Below are 18954 nucleotides of genomic sequence, written 5' to 3' on the forward strand. Positions count from 1 at the left end.
GGACAGGGGCAGAGGCCAAGTATAGAGCTTCAACTGCTGTGTGGGAGAGATCAGCTTCCTTAGCAGACGCAGGACAAAAGCTGGGACTTGATAATATGCTTCAGTGCCATGCAGATCATTTGCCATATGCCCAAGTGTCAGTCCAGCTGAATGTGAGGTTCACTAGGAGCTGGCCAGCTCTATACACTGTGCTTCAACAAGATATTCCATTCCTTACCATCATAACTCAGCATGTCCCAGCACTCCATGTTACATCCTTGGGAAGCTTCATTAAACAACAGCAAACCTTCTAAAGGGGACATCGTTAAATAATAACCATGATGTTTGTGTAACTACAAAGTTGTGTTCTGGGACCAAATGAGAAAGAAAAATTTAGAGGTCTCAGGTATCAGAGATAAAGAATTGCCTGTACCAAAGACGACAAGAAATGGTCAGAGTTCCTGGTACAGAATCTCACCTCCTCCTTAGCACCTCTCTCTTCTCTATCCTGTTGTAGAGCTCCTGTTCCCGTTCTTTCTCAGTCATTTGCTCCAACCTTGCTCGGTCCTCCTCATCACCCATGAGGTCATCATCATAGCCATCGTGGAACTCCTCCTCTTCTGATGAGGATGAAGACTCAGAGCTTGAAGACGAGCTACTGCTCTCTGAATCAGAAACTTCCCCTGAAATTTTAAACACATGACTCATTCACCAAGTACTATGGACACAGGGAAAACAGAGGAAGGGAGATAGGGAGGAAATAGACAACTTGCATTTATATAGCGCCTTTAATGTCGTAAAACAATGGCCCGGAATTTGCGGTAGTAACAACGGTGTCAGTGCTCTGTTATTACTGTGCAAAACTGACAGCAACTTCTGGTGTCCACACATACGCAGTTAAACGCGGAAATCCGGAGGTTGCTGTCAGTGATACCCCGCTCCTCCACAGGGTACGATGTTGCAGTTTTTGCAGATGGAATCAATAGATATCACTGATTTGTCCCGAACTTCAACTATTTACGTCTTATTCTCCTTGTAAAAACCAATGAAAATATTACGACTTGTTCAATGAGGAGTAACTGCATTTCTAACGGTGCACAAAGTCACAATTACGGCTGAACAACCTCTCTGGCTCTGAAAAACTAATTTTACAAGTGTGGATTCTAATTCCCACAGAACATTTAAACACTGAGGAATAAAAAATATATATTTTTAAAGTTGGTGCTCTTAACTTTGTTTCTCTCTTAATCCCCCCATATGTATGTCCCAATATTTCACTTTCTGTGCAATGATTTAAATAAGATTTATATTCTTTGTTTTTTACTTCCTGCGTTGTCATCTGTGAGAATTCTTCCATCTGATTGGCTGATAAGAACATAAGAAATAGGAGCAGGAGTAGGCCACCTGGCCCCTTGAGCCTGCAATATCATGGCTGATCTGATCATGGACTCAGATCCACTTCCTTGCCCGCTCCCCATAACCCTTTATTTCCTTATCGCTCAAAAATCTGTCGATTTCCGCCTTAAATATATTCAATGACCCAACCTCCACAGCTCTCTGGGGCAGAGAATTCCACAGATTTACAACCCTCAGAAAAAAAATTCCTCCACATCTCAGTTTTAAATGGGAGGACCCTTATTCCGAGACTATGTCCCCTAGTTTCCCCTTTAAGTGGAAATATCCTCTCTGCATCCACCTTGTCGAGCCCCCACATTATCTTATATGTTTCGATAAGATCACCTGAACTTCAATGAGTATAGGCCCAACCTACTTAACCTATCTTCATAAGTCAATCCCCTCATCTCCTGAATCAACCTCATGAACCTTCTCTGAACAACCTCCAATCCTCCAATGCAAATATATCCTTCCTTAAATACGGGAGACCAAAACTGTACGCAGTACTCTCGGCGTGGCCTCACCAATACCCTGTACAGTTGTAGCAGGACTTTTCTGCTTTTATACTCTATCCCCCTTGCAATAAAGGTCAACATTCCATTTTCCTTCCTGATTACTTGATATACCTACATACTAACTTAGTGTTTTCATGCACAAGAACCCCCAGGTCCCTCTTTACTGCAGCACTTTGCAATTTTTCGCCAATTAAATTATAATTTGCTTTTCTATTATTTCTGCCAAAGTGGTTAACCTCACTTTCCCATATTAAACTCCATCTGCCAAATTTTCGCCCACTCACTTAACCTGTCTATATCCCTTTGCAGATTTTTTGTGTCCTCCTCACAATTTGCTTTCCCACCCATCTTTGTATCAGCAGCAAACTTGGCTAAGTCATTAATATAGATTGTAAATAAATAGTTAAGGACCCAGCGCTGATCCCTGTGACACCCCACTAGTCACAGTTTGTCAATTGGAAAATGACCCATTTATCCCGACTCTCTGTTTTCTGTTAGTTAGCCAATCCTCTATCCATGCTAATATATTACCCCCAAACCCATGAACTTTTATCTTGTGCAGTAATCTTTTATGTGGCACCTTACCGAATGCCTTCTGGAAATCCAAATACACCACATCCATTGGTTCCCCCTTATCCACCCTGCTCGTTATACCCTCAAAGAACTCCAGCAAATTTGTCAAACATGATTTCCCTTTCATAAAACCTGCTTGATTGAATTATGCTTTTCCAAATGTCCTGTTTAATTAATAATGGACTCCAGCATTTTCCCAACCACAGATGTTAGGCTAACTGGTCTATACTTTTCTGCCTTTTATCTGCCTCCTTTTTTAAATAGGGGCGTTACATTTGCGGTTTTCCATTCCGCTGGGATCGCCCCAGAATCCAGTGAATTTTGGTAAAATACAACCAATGCATCCACCATCTCTGTAGCCACTTCTTTTAAGACCCTAGGATATAAGTCATTAGGTCCAGGGGACTTGTTCGCCTTTAGTCCCATTATTTTATGTACTACTTCATTAGTGATAGTGAAGTTCCTCCCGCCCTATAGCCCCTTGATTATCCACTATTGGGATGTGTTTAGTGTCTTCTATCGTCAAGACCAATACAAAATATTTGTTCAAAGTCTCTGCCATTTCCCTGTTCTCCATTAATTCCCCAGTCTCATCCTCTGGGGGACCAACATTTACTTTAGCCACTCTTTTCCTTTTTTTAATGTACCTGTAGAAACTCTGTTGCCTGCCCTGGTGTTGGACTCAACAGATCCCCTGCAGAAGGCGTCAAATTCAAATTGACGTCGGAATAGATACATTCTGCACTCCAGAGCCCGCTAAAACTTTGTGGGCAGCTTTTTGAGCGCAGCAGCGAGCGCCGCCCCTTTGTCACTGACTGCAAAAGCCGACCCATTATCCCTATAATCTTCTCCAGCTTTAACCCTCATATCTGCACTCCTTTAATTCTGACCCTCTTGCTCTTCCAATTGAATTCTCTCCCTAAACCTCTTTCGCCCCTCTTCCCTCCTTTAAGACACTACCTTTTTAGCCAAGCTTTTGATTATCTGCCCTAATAGCTCATGGCTCAGAGTCAAATTTTGTTTGGTAATGCTCCTGTGAAGTGCCTTGCAACATTTAACTAATTTAAAGGCTCCTCTTATATAAAGTTGTTTTGCTAAAACATCCAAAGATGCTCGATATTGTTCCCTTTAAGGGAAGAAATAAAAGACACCCTCAAGAACATCAAATTACCAGGGGGGGCTTTATGCAGATTTTAAATATGTTTTGTGGAAGAATTTGATTATAAAACTGTAATCAACTGCTGGCTGCATGCACTGAGGAATAAACTTCTTCAAGGTGATTCTCCTGGTTAGTATCAGTTGGACACACACGATTCTCCTGAAGGTGCCGACTCCCATTGGGATACAGATCTAATGGAACATGCATGATTCTCCTGAGGACGGTTGAACTCTCATATCTAACAGCATCGTCTCGCCTCAGCAGCAGAGATGGACTCTCCCACGGCAAGATAAATTGCTGCCATCGATATATCCCATTGGCCTATCACCCCTTCCATTCACTCCCCTGTACCCCAGTGCTACCTCTGGTGACGGAGGATCGGAAATTAGTATGCAACTGCCCTTCCGAAACCACACCGGTAAGGTAACAGCACCACAGATCAGAGATTGAAATCTGCAGCACTGCTGCACTATGATTTTGTTCTCATTAATTGAAGCACAAAGTGGGCGAGCCCTATCTAGGAGCAGAGAGGAAGGATGCCTGAAGAACAGGCATGAATACATCTATCCTTGGGGTGCAGTTTACTATCGAATGCGGACGGTTACCTTCCTCTGGCGCGGAGCTGTCTCCGGAGCTGTCTTCAGCTGAGCTGCCGGACGATGCCGCCTTGTTCACTGCTCTCTTGGTGGCCGGCTTCTTCTCCCCACCCTTGCCTTTTCCCTTCTTTTTGGTCTTGCTGCCTCCCACTGTCCACTGAAAAGGAAAGCACAGTTAAATAAACCTTTCCCTTTATCAACACGAGCCTCCTCCAATACAGGCCCTAGGCAGTACGACCCCTGATAGTTGCACAACAGGAAGCATGGCTGCTCAGAAATCAGACTTCAATTCCCTGTTTCTGGGATTTTACACGCAGCAACATAAAACCCACTTGACATCACAGCTGCAACGTTAAGAGGCAGTTACAATCCGCACTGCTGGAATAGAAGGCTTAGTTAGGGGATAATGTGATAGCATTGTACACTGGATCCCAAGGTCCTGTTCCGAGTGGCCTTGTACAGGTTAAATCTGTCAACTTTTATACGTCATGAAAAACGTCGAGAAAGCCAGGTCTTTCTTTCTGCCAAACATCCCCCTGCTCAGGTACAACATGGGTTAGACCGAGTAAAGCTCCCTCTACACTGTCCCATCAAACACTCCCAGGGCTGGTACAGCACAGGTTAAACTGAGTAAAGCTCCTTACACTGTCCATCAAACACTCCCAGGGCAGATTAGTTAGAGTAAAGCTCCCTCTACGCTAACAATGTGCTTCAACCCCTTGAGCAGAACATGCCCTACTAGAGAGACATTTTGTCATTTCTGACACCAGTCACACAAAATTGCCAACCCAGAGTGTCTTTATGGGATTTTGCAAACTAGGACATGGATCGAGACGGGGTCTTGCTGTCTCATTTGACCAAACAGGCAACAGACAAGACAAAACATCCATTCCATTAGCCCTTGGGTTTGAAAGGGCTGTGCAAGTCCCAAAGTTCTGACAACCTTACTAGCTACTGAACTATGGGTGGGGACGGGGTACATTTAACTGAAACCATCACTCTCAGCAAGCGGAGATAAAACATGCGTGTTAATTGAAGTGACACCCGGAAACGGCTCAATACTGCACTGTCCATCCCGTAGTTGTTTTACAGCTGAGAGATTCTACTAACTGCAGAATTTCTAACTAGCTGCTTTTTGTACAACCAGAACCGTTAAAAGGAGACACCAAGAGCCAGCCATCAGTGACAGAGCACGAGTAGCTTCTGCACCTAGCTGTGAACACATGACATTTGCTGATAGTTAGAGCACCCTGTGCAGTTTAACATCAACTGTGCATGTGGACTCACTGCTCCTCCCATGTTCCTTTTATAGCAGTGAACCAGTACAGTGATTAGACACTTTTCTTTGCAGAGTTTTCTTTCCTTCCACCCAAATCCCCTGCACAAATTCCCAGTCCAGGCGACAAGTCATGCGAGAGCTGCACCAAGCCCTCCACCAGAGCTGCCGGTTGGTGGGCCAGAGCAGCCTGGGACTTGAATTTTCCCTCTTGCATTAGAAGAGGTAGCAGAGTCGAGACATGAGAGTACCAGGGCTCTGATCAGTGGCTATCCTGGCAGCACAGTAACACCAAGAGTCACAGAAACATCCAGCAGCATAATGTGACAGCCTCGGTGTACCCCCCCTCCCCTGCCCATTGCACACCCCGCGTGTGTTCCCTCCCCCCCCACCCCCACTGCTCAATACAGCTCCGGTTGCTGCCCCCCAACTCCCCCCAACACTGCCCATTACAGCCCCGTGATTCCCCCCCCCCCCCCAACACCGCGCAGTGCTGTCCCGACGTACCCATGTCACCAATACAGCCCCGGGGTGGGAGGGCATGTGGGAGGCAGAAGGTTGTACCAGGTGGGATCAGCTTGCTTAAGCTGATAATCTGGGCTCATCTCCTTCACATGTTTGTGACACACCAAAGGAACCCCCTTACGAATATTCACATTTATCTTTCTTGACATTTGTTGTGGGTTCAAGTCCCACTTCAGGGACAAGAGCACGATATTCTAGGCTGATACTCCCAGTGCAGTGCTGAAAAGCACTGCACTGTCGGAGGTGCTGTCTTTCCGATGTTAAACCGAGGTCTGTTCTCACAAATAGATGTAAAAGGGCCTACAGCATTATTTTTATGGCGACCAGGCCAATATTTATCCCTCACTAAAATAGATTATCTGGTCATTATCACATTGCTGTTTGTGGGACCTTGCGGTGTGCAAATTGGCTGCCGCGTTTCCTACATTACAACAGTGACTGCACTTCAAAAAGTACTCCAGTGGCTGTAAAGCGCTTTGGGACGTCCGGTGGTCAAGAAAGAGATGTGAGATCGGGGCCCAGGAGAGGCTCGAGTTTGGGGCCCCGAAGAGGCGTGGGCCCAAGGGCAGCACGGGCCAGCCCACACTGCGATATGTGTGCGCACTAGGCCCATGCAGCAGAGCAGGTCTCCAGTCGTCTTGGTTAATCCTTGCCACTGGACCAAGACCGAGCTCGGTCAAGCCCATGTGGTGGCTGGTGTGCAACGTCCACCACACGTTAAAATAATCCACGCACAGGCATCTTCCACCCTTCAGGATGTGGTTTGGGATCTGGAATATTAGGTCCTTCATTAAAAGACCTGTGAACTTTTTGACGTGGAATCAAGTCACCCTCGCTTCGAGGGACTGCCGATGATGATGATGATGGTCATGAAAGGTGTAAGAGAAATACAATTCTTACTTTTTTTCCTTATTTATTGGAGATAATAAAGTTAAATGGATCACCTCATCGCCGCTATCCGAGGTTTCCGAATCGGATGATGCCGATGGTTTGCTTGCCTGCTGCTCCTGCTGCTCCGGCTCACTCCGCTTCCTCTTAGCCAATGACAGCAGCTCCTGAATGGGACAAGGAGACATACGTCAGTTAATACGACTGCTGCTTGGTAATTAACTAAACCCTTGACCGACCCACCAAACTTAAATGGGAATGGAGGTATTTGAGGTTCTAAATACTACTCTATGGCCCCATCCACTGAAAGCATATACTGTAGCCATTTATAAAATCTACTTTTCTTTTAAAATATTTGTACCCCCACCCCGTCATACGATTACCTCCCAACCAGTCCGAAATTGGGTCCCCACCAATGTAGCGCAGTAATAAGAAAGGTCGTGCACAGGCCGCTCACCGGCTTTTACATTGTAAATACCGCACACACGCAGAAATTTCATTGAAAGAAACAGGCCGTGCAGAACATAGCATGGCTTACAGGGAACACTGGTCCCCATTATAAGCAATGCAGCCACTCCAGAACTGCTCCACAACAGGAGAATTGCTGCAGCTCCTCCTCTAAACCCCCCCACTCTGGAACATCACTGGAACTGGATGCGTTTATTTGTAACAAAATGCTCTGATAGGGTCCCCTTGATCACATGACCTGATTGCTGATTGGAGGATAAGACACACCCAGCAGTTTCTTGGGATTGTAATTAGAACCGTTCTGCCTACGTAATCAGTGACTTTGCAAAGTGTAATTCGAGCCATTCTGACTGCTGACTCCAGACAGAACAGAGCTCACTTGGAGCAGACAGGGCTTACTCTCTCTCACAGGTTGAGCTACTCCCATCCCCCTGCCTCGACCGCCCAAGAGTCTGACCTATGCCCCACTTCCCCCCCCAAAGTTTCTGACCTCCCCTCCTCCCCCACCCAAGTGCCTGACCTTCCTTTGCCACCCCCCTCCCCCCCACCCAGCCAAGTTCCTGACCTGCTCCACCTGCCCAAGTTCCTCCCCTATGGATTCATAACCTTCTCACCCCAACAGATTCCCTGAACCTCCCACCCCACCAAAGAAGGGGCACTGTGTGTGGGTCACGGATTGTTAACAGGTTTATTGGGTATGAAGTAAATAGCGACAGTGTCGTGACATCCGGATTTCTTCCGCTCCAATGATAGCACTTGTTACACACGCACCGAGCTGACCGAGAAATCAACCAGGTGTAGGGAGAGGAGAGGGAGAACATGGTGCAGGTGTGAAGGGGGTGGGCTTGGAAGAACGTGATGCGTCTCCCCTCCGCACCTTGCGCCCCACCTGTCCCTCTCGCCCCCACCACCGCTCCGCGCACGCACCCCCCCCCCCCCTTCCCCTCTCTTTAGATGGCTGCAAAAATGTGCGTGTAAACAATCACAGCGATATTCTAGGCAAAAGTCATGGAGATAACCCAAAAGTCCTGGAAGTAGGTCCAGCTCCAGGCTCAAGTGGCGATGAACTCCACACGGTTCATGGTTCGAGCGCACTTCCGGCTTCCTCGTATATCGCACTACACATGCGCGACTGGATCGAGTGAGTCTATGCAAAGGGGGAGGGCGCAGTCCAAGACGCGCATGTATAGGACACAAAAAAATTGTTGCAAATAATCACTCCGACTGGAATTACCTACAGATGAGGAGCCCCATTTGAAGTTAAGACTGCGCATGTGGGGTTAAAAGTCAGGCTCACAGAAAATACAGCCTGTCCTTTCAATAAACGAAACCTTAAAACCCAGGTGGATTGCTTGAATGGGTATCAATTGGGTATGAAAATTTAAGTAGCAATCCTAGAATCGGTTACTGTTGCTAACAGTTTGGTGTTAAGTGTAAAAAGGCCCAACCTATTCACTTGAAACCTACTGATCTGCAGAATCTCCAGGCTTGTCCCTCAGGCATTGCCTTTGTTTGAATGTAAATAAAAGTGCTACAGTTTAACATCTTTTGTTCTGACAGAGTCTTGAACAAGTTCTAGGTTTCTTGCACAGATCACTGCAACACGGACCCTGGGGTGGGGGATTTGGTGAATAACTGCAGCTGTGAGGGCCATGTGGGTCAGAGCTGTGGGAGGGTTAATGATGGTACATTCCCAATGTCCACTTGGGATGTCACTTCCTGAAAAAGTCAGAGGCAGTCATGTCAAATCAGATCCTCTGAAACCAAGTTGGCGGTCACTTAAGAGCATTATTTTCATATACTGATACTCCTCAAATGTATTCCGAAATTGATTCCAATATTTTGTTCGTTACCAGTTATTGACGCATTGCAAATGGGTCTGTATTAACCTGGGTTTGTTTTTTTGCAACTCTTGTTTTTGAAAATACGTGCTTTGGCAGAACCTCCCTGGACACGATGGTCCGAAATGGTCTCCTTCCACACTGTAAATTTCTATATATCAATCAATTCCCTCAATGAGCTTTATGTCGCCTCACTTAGCACAATCCAATCGATACACAGTCCCCATCCAAAGGGCTATATTGGCTTCAAGTACTTAGTTGAAACCTGTTCAGGTCATCTGTGGAAGTGATGTTGAAGTGGTCATGTTTATTTGTAAAATCTCTTTGGATGTTACTGGCACTTTGGCTATTTATTAATATTTGTTGTCTGATTTCCAATCAATATTACTATGATAAGTAGGCTTCTAAACTTCCCTCTCGTTTCTCGAGCTCCTGCTGTTCCCCTCTCTACTCTCACGGTGTTGAACTTCAGACTCCTACATGAGCTCTCTTCAAGAACTCAAAGCAACACATCTCCCTACCCCATCTGGCTTTCCTTCCTCTACAAACTGACCTCTCGTGTTCGTTTCAACCTTGTGCTGCTCTATGGGCATTGCCCCATCACCTAGATTTCTCAAATTAAAAAATGACATGACACCAATGTACTGGCAGGGCTCAGATGACTGCCAGTATTTTTGAACCTTCTACATGTTTAAAATGTTTACCCTGGACCAACTGCAAGGTTTGGTTATTCTTTATAATAAACAGATGTACATTCCAAAAACCATTTACTTCCTCCTCAATGTCACCCGCTTCCATTCCTACCTCTGCCACTCCGTCACGGAAAACCTTGCACCCGGTACGTGCTCGAGCACATAATCTAGGCTGGCATTTCAGGTCAGTATTGAGGGAGTGCTGCACTGTCAGAGGTGCCGTCAAACTGAGGCCCCGCCTGCCTTCTCAGGTGGACGTAAAAGATCCCATGGCACTACTCGAAGAGGAGCAGGGGAATTCTCTCCGGTTTCCTGACCAATATTTATCTCTCACCCAGTATCTAAAACAGATGATCTGGTCATTATCTCATTGCTGTTTGTGGGACCTTACTGCGCACAAATTGGAACCTACATACCCAAACACAGCACAGAGACTACACCTCAAAAGTAAATCATTGACTGTAAAGCACTTCGCAACAGCCTGAGGACATGCAAGACGTTACAGAAATGCAATTCCTTTCTTTCATTACCGCCAGGCTTGACTACTCCAAATCTCTCCTCGCCAGCCTTTCACCCTTGATCATCTTAAACTCCAATCTATCCAAACCTCTGCTGCCCGTTTCAGATACTGCACCAGGTCCCGCTCAATCACCAGGCTGTCCTCACTGACCTACGCCTGCTCTTCATCCCCCAATGCCTCTTTTAAAATCCTCGGCTTTAAATCCCGTGGTCTTGCCTCACCCGATTTCCACACCCTGCTCCAGCCCTGTACTCACTCCACTCGCCCGGCCATTGCAGGCAGAGCTTGATGCCCATCTGGGTTCTTTTCTCTGGAATTCCCCCTCTCTCTCTGCCCTGCACATCCATGAAAATCATCTCCAAAACCTCTCGTATCAAGACTTGGGTTCACCCCGTCCAACTTCTCCCTTCCTGGCTAGGTATGTGTTTCCTTTACACCCATCTGTGAAGCACCTTGCAGTTTTGGTTTCTATATTTACGAAAGGATATACTTGCTTTGGAGGCAGTTCAGAGAAGGTTCACTAGGTTGATTCCGGAGATGAGGGGGTTGACTTATGAGGAAAGGTTGAGCAGGTTAGGCCTCTACTATTGGAATGCAGAAGAATGAGAGGTGATCTTATCAAAACGTATAAGATTATGAGGGGGCTTGACAAGGTGAATGCAGAGAGGATATTTCCACTGAGAACTAGAACTAGAGCGTATGATCTTAGAATAAGGGGCCACCCATTTAGAACTGAGATGAGGAGAAATTTATTTTCTGAGGGTTGTAAATCTGTGGAATACGCTGCCTTGAAGAGCTGTGGAAGCTGGGACATTGAATAAATTTAAGACAGAGATAGACAGTTTCTTAAAAGATAAGGGGTTATGGGGAGCGGGCAGGGAAGTGGACCGGAGTCCATGATCATCAGCCATGATCTTATTAAATGGCGGAGCAGGCTTGAGGGGCCGTATGGCCTACTCCTGTTCCTATTTCTTATGTTCTTGTGACTTTCATATATTAAAGACATTGGGCCCAAGTTTCAGCCTCAGTTGCTCCTGATTGTTTGGAGCAACTGGTATAGAACGGAGTATCTTAGAAATTCTAATTCTCGGCATTTAGTTTGCTCCAGTTCTAGTCAGTTAGAACAGTTTCACTTTGGAACAGAATTTATTTTTCAAAAGGGGGCATGTCTGGCCAGTTACGCCTGTTTTCAAAGTTTCGGCAGTGAAAACTTACTCCAAACTAACTTAGAATGGAGTAAGTGAAGATTTTTGTACGCTCGAAAAAACCTTGTCTACACTTTAGAAAATCAGGTGTAGGTTACAAATCAGGCATAGGGAATGGGGGGGGGGAGGGGGGTTTAAAGGGAAGTTTACAAACATTAAACACTTCAGTTTTACAAATAAAGAGCCATTATCAATAATGATAAAATCAATAAATCAACCAATCAAAAAAAATTAATAATTTTTTTTAAAAAAAATCAATAAATAAAACATTTTCTACTTACCGACTGCAGCACCGGGAGCCCTCCAACAGTGTGCTGGGATGCCCCTCCCCCGCCAGTGTGTCTCTGTCAGTGTCTCTATCTCCGTCTGTCTGTGTGTCTCTCTCACAGCGAGGGGTGGAGGATGGGTGGAGGGGAGGAGGGGGAGGAGGAGTGGGGAAGAGGGGGTGGGCAGGGAGGGGGGGTGACAAGTGAGGGAGGGGAGGGGAGGGGGGGGGAAAAAGAAGAGAAGGGGGAGAGAGAGAGAGAGAGAGAGAGAGAGAGAGAGAGAGAGAGAGAGAGAGAGAGAGAGAGAGAGAGAGAGAGAGAGAGAAAGAAAGAAAGAAAGAAAGAAAGAAAGGAGAGGGAGGTTGAACGGGCCGGGCCCAAGACTTCGAGCTTAGACTTACCGGATTGACAGGTAGGTGGCATCGGGAGCGCGGGTCGGGGCGGAGATCAGTCGGGGGGGGGGGGGGGGGGGGGGGGGGTGCAGGGGAGATCGGTCGGGAGCGGAGGTCGGGCGTGGGTGGGAGCAGGAGTCAAGTCGGGTCGGATCCGGAGGAAGCAGGAGCTGGGCATGGGAGGCAGCCTTATGCACGCAGCCCCAGTGAGGTCACGGCACTGTTTTCAGCGCAGGGACCTGGCTCCGCCCCCTACAGCTCCTGCTGCGCCGCGCCAAGGGCCAGAGGACCTGCAGGGAGCTGGAGAATCTGGAAGTTTTTTTCAGTCGCACTTTGTGGCGCGAAAAACGGGCGTCCAAGTCAGAACGGCGCGGCCCGAAACTTGGGCCCTATATGAGGTTGTTCACTATTTCAGTGACCAGTGCCACAAAGAACGTAGTTTCTCACAGTGGCAGTTATTAGCCCAGTCATGACAGGAAACAGCTTTGTACATGTGGCACAACCTGCAGCAGTTTAGGATCAGCACAAAGAAATATTCCAGCTTGACAGCTTTAAACAAATATCTCATACCCAAGAGAGTAAGGATTCCAGTCCCTCGGTGCCTAAACCAGCATAGAATCATACAGCAGAGAAGGCGGTCATTCTGCCAATTGTAACTGTGCCAGGTCTTTGAAAGACCTATCCAATTAGTCCAATACCCTGCTCTTTCACCCATAACCCTGCAAATTTTCCCCTTCAAATATTTATCCAATTCCCTTTTGAAAGTTACTATTGAATCTGTGTCCACCAAACTTTCAGATCGTGCATTCCAAATCATAACTTGCTGTGTAAAAAAAATTCTCTGGTGCTTTTGCTGATGATCTTAAATTGATGTCCTCTGGTTATTGACCCACCTGCCATTGGAAACAGCTTCTCATAATTTTGAGTACCGTTGATCTACCCTTAACCTTCTCTGCTCTGAGAACAACCCCAGTAGCCATTGACAGAAATTCAGCAACAGCCCCAGCCTTCTAATGACAAGCACTCAAATCCATGCACCAACACTTCTTCCCTCACATTTGAAAACAGATTCCTTTCCTATTGCAAGTTTCTTCCAACACCACCACCAACTTGTATTTATATAGCACCTTTAACGAAGGCACTTCACAGCATTATCAAAAAATGACACCGTGCTACACAAGGAGATATTAGAGTAGATGGAGGTAGTTTTTAAGGAGCGTTCTAAAGGAGGAGAGAGAGAGAGAGAGATAGAGGGGCAGAGAAGTTTAGGGAGAGAATTCTAGAGCTTAAAGCCTTGGTAGCTGAAAGTACGGCTGCCAATGGTGGAGTGATTAAAAACAGGAATGCTGAAGAGGCTAGAATTAGAGTGCAGACATCTCGGAGGGGATGAGGGTTGGAGGAGATGACAGAGATAGGGAGGGGAGAGGCCATGGAGGGATTTGAAAACAAGGATGAGAATTTTAAAATCGAGGTGTTGCTTAACTGGGAGCCGATATAGGTCAGCCAGCACAGGGTGATGGGTGAACAGGACTTGGAGAGAGTTAGGACATGGGCAGAGTTTTAGATAGAAACATAGAAAATAGGTGCAGGAGCAGGCCATTCAGCCCTTCTAGCCTGCACCGCCATTTAATGAGTTCATGGCTGAACATGAAACTTCAGTACCCCCTTCCTGCTTTCTCGCCATACCCCTTGATCCCCCGAGTAGTAAGGACTTCATCTAACTCCTTTTTGAATATATTTAGTGAATTGGCCTCAACTACTCTCTGTGGTAGAGAATTCCACAGGTTCACCACTCTCTGGGTGAAGAAGTCTCTCCTCATCTCGGTCCTAAATGGCTTACCCCTTATCCTGAGACTGTGACCCCTGGTTCTGGACTTCCCCAACATCGGGAACATTCTTCCTGCATCTAACCTGTCTAAACCCGTCAGAATTTTAAACGTTTCTATGAGGTCCCCTCTCATTCTTCTGAACTCCAGTGAATACAAGCCCAGTTGATCCAGTCTTTCTTGATAGGTCAGTCCCACCATCCCGGGAATCAGTCTGGTGAATCTTCGCTGCACTCCCTCAATAGCAAGAATGTCCTTCCTCAAGTTAGGAGACCAAAACTGTACACAATACTCCAGGTGTGGCCTCACCAAGGCCCTGTACAACTGCAGCAACACCTCCCTGCCCCTGTACTCAAATTCCCTCGCTATGAAGGCCAACATGCCATTTGCTTTCTTAACCGCCTGCTGTACCTGCATGCCAACCTTCAATGACTGATGTACCATGACACCCAGGTCGCGTTGCACCTTCCCTTTTCCTAATCTGTCACCATTCAGATAATAGTCTGTCTCTCTGTTTTTACCACCAAAGTGGATAACCTCACATTTATCCACATTATACTTCATCTGCCATGCATTTGCCCACTCACCTAACCTATCCAAGTCACTCTGCAGCCTCATAGAATCCTTCTCGCAGCTCACACTGCCACCCAACTTAGTGTCATCCGCAAATTTGGAGATACTACATTTAATCCCCTCGTCTAAATCATTAATGTACAATGTAAACAGCTGGGGCCCCAGCACAGAACCTTGCGGTACCCCACTAGTCACTGCCTGCCATTCTGAAAAGTACCCATTTACTCCTACTCTTTGCTTCCTGTCTGACAACCAGTTCTCAATCCACATCAGCACACTACCCCCAATCCCATGTGCTTTAACTTTGCACATTAATCTCTTGTGTGGGACCTTGTCAAAAGCCTTCTGAAAGTCCAAATATGCCACATCAACTGGTTCTCCTTTGTCCACTTTACTGGAAACATCCTCAAAAAATTCCAGAAGATTTGTCAAGCATGATTTCCCTTTCACAAATCCATGCTGACTTGGACCTATCATGTCACCATTTTCCAAATGCGCTGCTATGACATCCTTAATAATTGATTTCATCATTTTACCCACTACCGATGTCAGGCTGACCGGTCTATAATTCCCTGTTTTCTCTCTCCCTCCTTTTTTAAAAAGTGGGGTTACATTGGCTACCCTCCACTCGATAGGAGCTGATCCAGAGTCAATGGAATGTTGGAAAATGACTGTCAATGCATCCGCTATTTCCAAGGCCACCTCCTTAAGTACTCTGGGATGCAGTCCATCAGGCCCTGGGGATTTATCGGCCTTCAATCCCAACACAATTTCCCGACTAATAAGGATTTCCCTCAGTTTCTCCTCCTTACTAGACCCTCTGACCCCTTTTATATCCGGAAGGTTGTTTGTGTCCTCCTTAGTGAATACTGAACCAAAGACTTGTTCAATTGGTCTGCCATTTCTTTGTTCCCCGTTATGACTTCCCCTGATTCTGACTGCAGGGGACCCACGTTTTGTCTTTACTAACCTTTTTCTCTTTACATACCTATAGAAACTTTTGCAATCCGCCTTAATATTCCCTGCAAGCTTCTTCTCGTACTCCATTTTCCCTGCCCTAATCAAACCCTTTGTCCTCCTCTGCTGAGTTCTAAATTTCTCCCAGTCCCCAGGATCGCTGCTATTTCTGGCCAATTTGTATGCCACTTCCTTGGCTTTAATACTATCCCTGATTTCCTGAGATAGCCACGGTTGAGCCACCTTCGCTTTTTTATTTTTACGCCAGACAGGAATGTACAATTGTTGTAATTCATCCATGCGGTCTCTAAATGTCTGCCATTGCCCATCCACAGTCAACCCCTTAAGTATCATTCGCCAATCTATCCTAGCCAATTCACGCCTCATACCTTCAAAGTTACCCTTCTTTAAGTTCTGGACCATGGTCTCTGAATTAACTATCATTCTCCATCCTAATGCAGAATTCCACCATATTATGGTCACTCTTCCCCAAGGGGCCTCGCACAATGAGATTGCTAATTAGTCCTCTCTCATTACACAACACCCAGTCTAAGATGGCCTCCCCCCTAGTTGGTTCCTTGACATACTGGTCTAGAAAACCATCCCTTATGCACTCCAGGAAATCCTCCTCCACCATATTGCTTCCAGTTTGGCTAGCCCAACCTATGTGCATATTAAAGTCACCCATTATAACTGCTGATGATCAAGTTAGAGAGTAGGATGTGGGAGGCCGGGCAGGTGTGCGTTGGAATAGTCAAGTTTAGAGATAATAGAGGCACGGATAAGGTTTTCAGCAGCAGATGAGCTGAGGCAGGGGGAGGGTCGAGCTATGTTCCCCCTGACCCGACGGCACAGATCATTGATGGGCTACAGTTCAAGGGTGACAAGAAGCAGGTGGTATGTCACCGAGGCGGACATTCATGTGCGAGGTCAGACAGGAAGGGCTATTTTACGACAGGGAGCAGGAACCCTGGCTGATTTTCCCCCATGGTTAATTACAGCATCACAATGTTGACAGCTGAGACCAGCTAACACTGCACGAGCTAAAGTCTGGTCTGTATGACTCATTTCAATCGATTTAACAACAGAGCCTTTGGGGGGAGCTCTTCCTGCGTTTATAAATTCAAAACCTCTTCACACTAACAGATGGTGTTACTGTACTGTGGATTCGGGCTGATAACAATACCAACGGTATGGACTGGTAAATACCTGTACCCACCAGTCAGTACTCTACCCCAGTGTTCCACAATGACAGACATGTACCCTGTGACAACTACAGGGGAATCTCCCTTTCAGCCACTGGGAAAGTTGTCGCTCGAGTTCTCCTCAGTCGTCTTCTCCCTGTGGCCGACGAGCTCTTCCCGGAATCACAATGTGGATTTCGCCCCCTACGGGGCACACCAGACACGATCTTTGCAGCGCAACAGTTGCAGGAAAAATGCAGGGAGCAGCGCCAGCCCTTATACCTGGCTTTTTTCGATCTTACAAAGGCCATTGACACGGTCAACCGTGAGGGTCTGTGGAGCGTCGTCCTCCGTTTCGGATGCCCTCAAAAGTTTGTCAACATCCTTTGCCTCCTCCACGATGACATGCAGGCCGTGATCCTTACCAACAGATCCATTACAGACCCAATCCACGTCCGGACCAGGGTCAAACAGGGCTGAGTTATCGCTCCAACCCTCTTCTCAATCTTCATCGTTGCCATGCTCCACCTCCCAGTCAACAAGCTCCCCGCTGGAGTGGAATTAAACTAAAGAACCAGTGGGAAGCTGTTTAACTTACGCCACCTCCAGGCCAGGTCCAAAATCACCCCAATCTTTGTCATTGGGGTGCAGTATGCAGATGATGCCTGCGCCTGTGCACATTCAGAGGCTGAACTCCAGGATATAGTAAATGTATTCACTGAGGCATATGAAAGCATGGGCCTTACGCTTAACACCCGTAAGACAAAGGACCTTCACTAGCCCGTCATCGCCGCACAGCACTGCCCTCCAATCATCAAGATCTGCGGCGCGGCCATGGACAACGTGGACCATTTCCCATATCTTGGGAGCCTCTTATCAAGAGAGGCAGACATTGATGCGGAGATTCAGCATCGCCTCCAGTGCACCAGCGCAGCCTTCGGCCGCCTGCGGAAAAGAGTGTTTGAAGACCAGGCCCTTAAATTTACTACCAAACTCATGGTCTACAAGGCTGTAATAATACCCACCCTCCTGTATGGGTCTGAGGCATGGACGATGTACAGAAGACACCTCAAGTCGCTGGAGATATATCACCAACGATGTCTCCGCAAGATCCTGCAAATCCCCTGGGAGGACAACATCAGTGCCCTTGACCAGGCTAACATCCCCAGTATTGAAGCACTGACCACACTCAATCAGCTTCGCTGGGCAGGCCACATAAGTTTGCATGCCAGATACGAGACTCCCTAAGCAAATGCTTTATGCGGAGCTTCTCCATGGTAAACGAACCAAAGGAGGACAGTGGAAGTGTTATAAGGACATCCGCAAAGCCTCCCTGGTAAAGTGCGATATCACGACTGACACCTGGGAGACCCTGGCCGAAGACCGCCCGAGGTGGAGAAAGTCCATCCGGGAGGGCGTTGAGCTCTTTGAGGCTCGACGCAAGGAGCATGAGGCCAGGCGCAGGCAGCGGAAGGAGCGCGCGGCAAACCAGGCCCACTGATCCCTTCCCTCGACGAATGTCTGTCCCACCTGTAACACGGTCTGTGGCTCTCGTATCGGACTGTTCAGCCATCAAAGAACTCACTTTGGGAGTGGAAGCAAGTCCTCTTCCGATTCCGAGGGACTGCCTATGATGATGATGATGACTTCATCATCATAGGCAGTCCCTCGAAATCGAGGAAGACTTGCTTCCACTCCCAAAGTGAGTTCTCAGGTGACTGTACAATCCAATGCGGGAATTACAGTCTCCATCACAGATGGGACAAGCAGTGGTTGAGGAAAGGGATGGGCGGGGAATCTGGTTTGCTGCACGCTCCTTATGCCTGCGCTTGGTTTCTGCATGCTCTCGGCGACGAGACTCATGTTCAACGCCCTCCCGGATGCTCTTCCTCCACTTCAGGCGCTCTTGGGCCAGGGATTTCCAGGTGCTGGTAGGGATGTTGCACTTTTTATCAAAGGAGGCTTTGAGGGTGTCCTCGAAATGTTTTCTTCGCCCACCTAGGGCTCGTTTGCCGTGTAGGAGTTCAGAGTAGAGCGCTTGCTTTGGGAGTCTAGAGTTGGACATGCGGATGATGTGGCCCGCCCAACGGAGCTGGTCGAATATGGTTAGTGCTTTGATGCTGC

The 18954-nt window shown here is 47.1% G+C and overlaps 1 protein-coding gene across 3 annotated transcripts in view; it reads right to left on the reverse strand.

The window, feature by feature from the left end:
• rtf1 (RTF1 homolog, Paf1/RNA polymerase II complex component) overlaps nucleotides 1-18954 on the reverse strand; it is a 114608-nt gene that overhangs the window by 41353 nt on the left and 54301 nt on the right. For all 3 annotated transcript variants that reach the window (XM_070878692.1, XM_070878690.1, XM_070878689.1), the window contains 3 exons: nucleotides 6963-7073; nucleotides 4227-4374; nucleotides 458-662 (listed from right to left, as the gene is read on the reverse strand). In XM_070878692.1, the coding sequence (XP_070734793.1) occupies nucleotides 458-662; nucleotides 4227-4374; nucleotides 6963-7073 (464 nt within the window). The remainder of the gene's footprint in view (nucleotides 1-457; nucleotides 663-4226; nucleotides 4375-6962; nucleotides 7074-18954) is intronic.

This window comes from Pristiophorus japonicus, chromosome 4 (assembly GCF_044704955.1).
Source record: "Pristiophorus japonicus isolate sPriJap1 chromosome 4, sPriJap1.hap1, whole genome shotgun sequence".
NCBI lineage: Eukaryota > Metazoa > Chordata > Chondrichthyes > Pristiophoridae > Pristiophorus > Pristiophorus japonicus.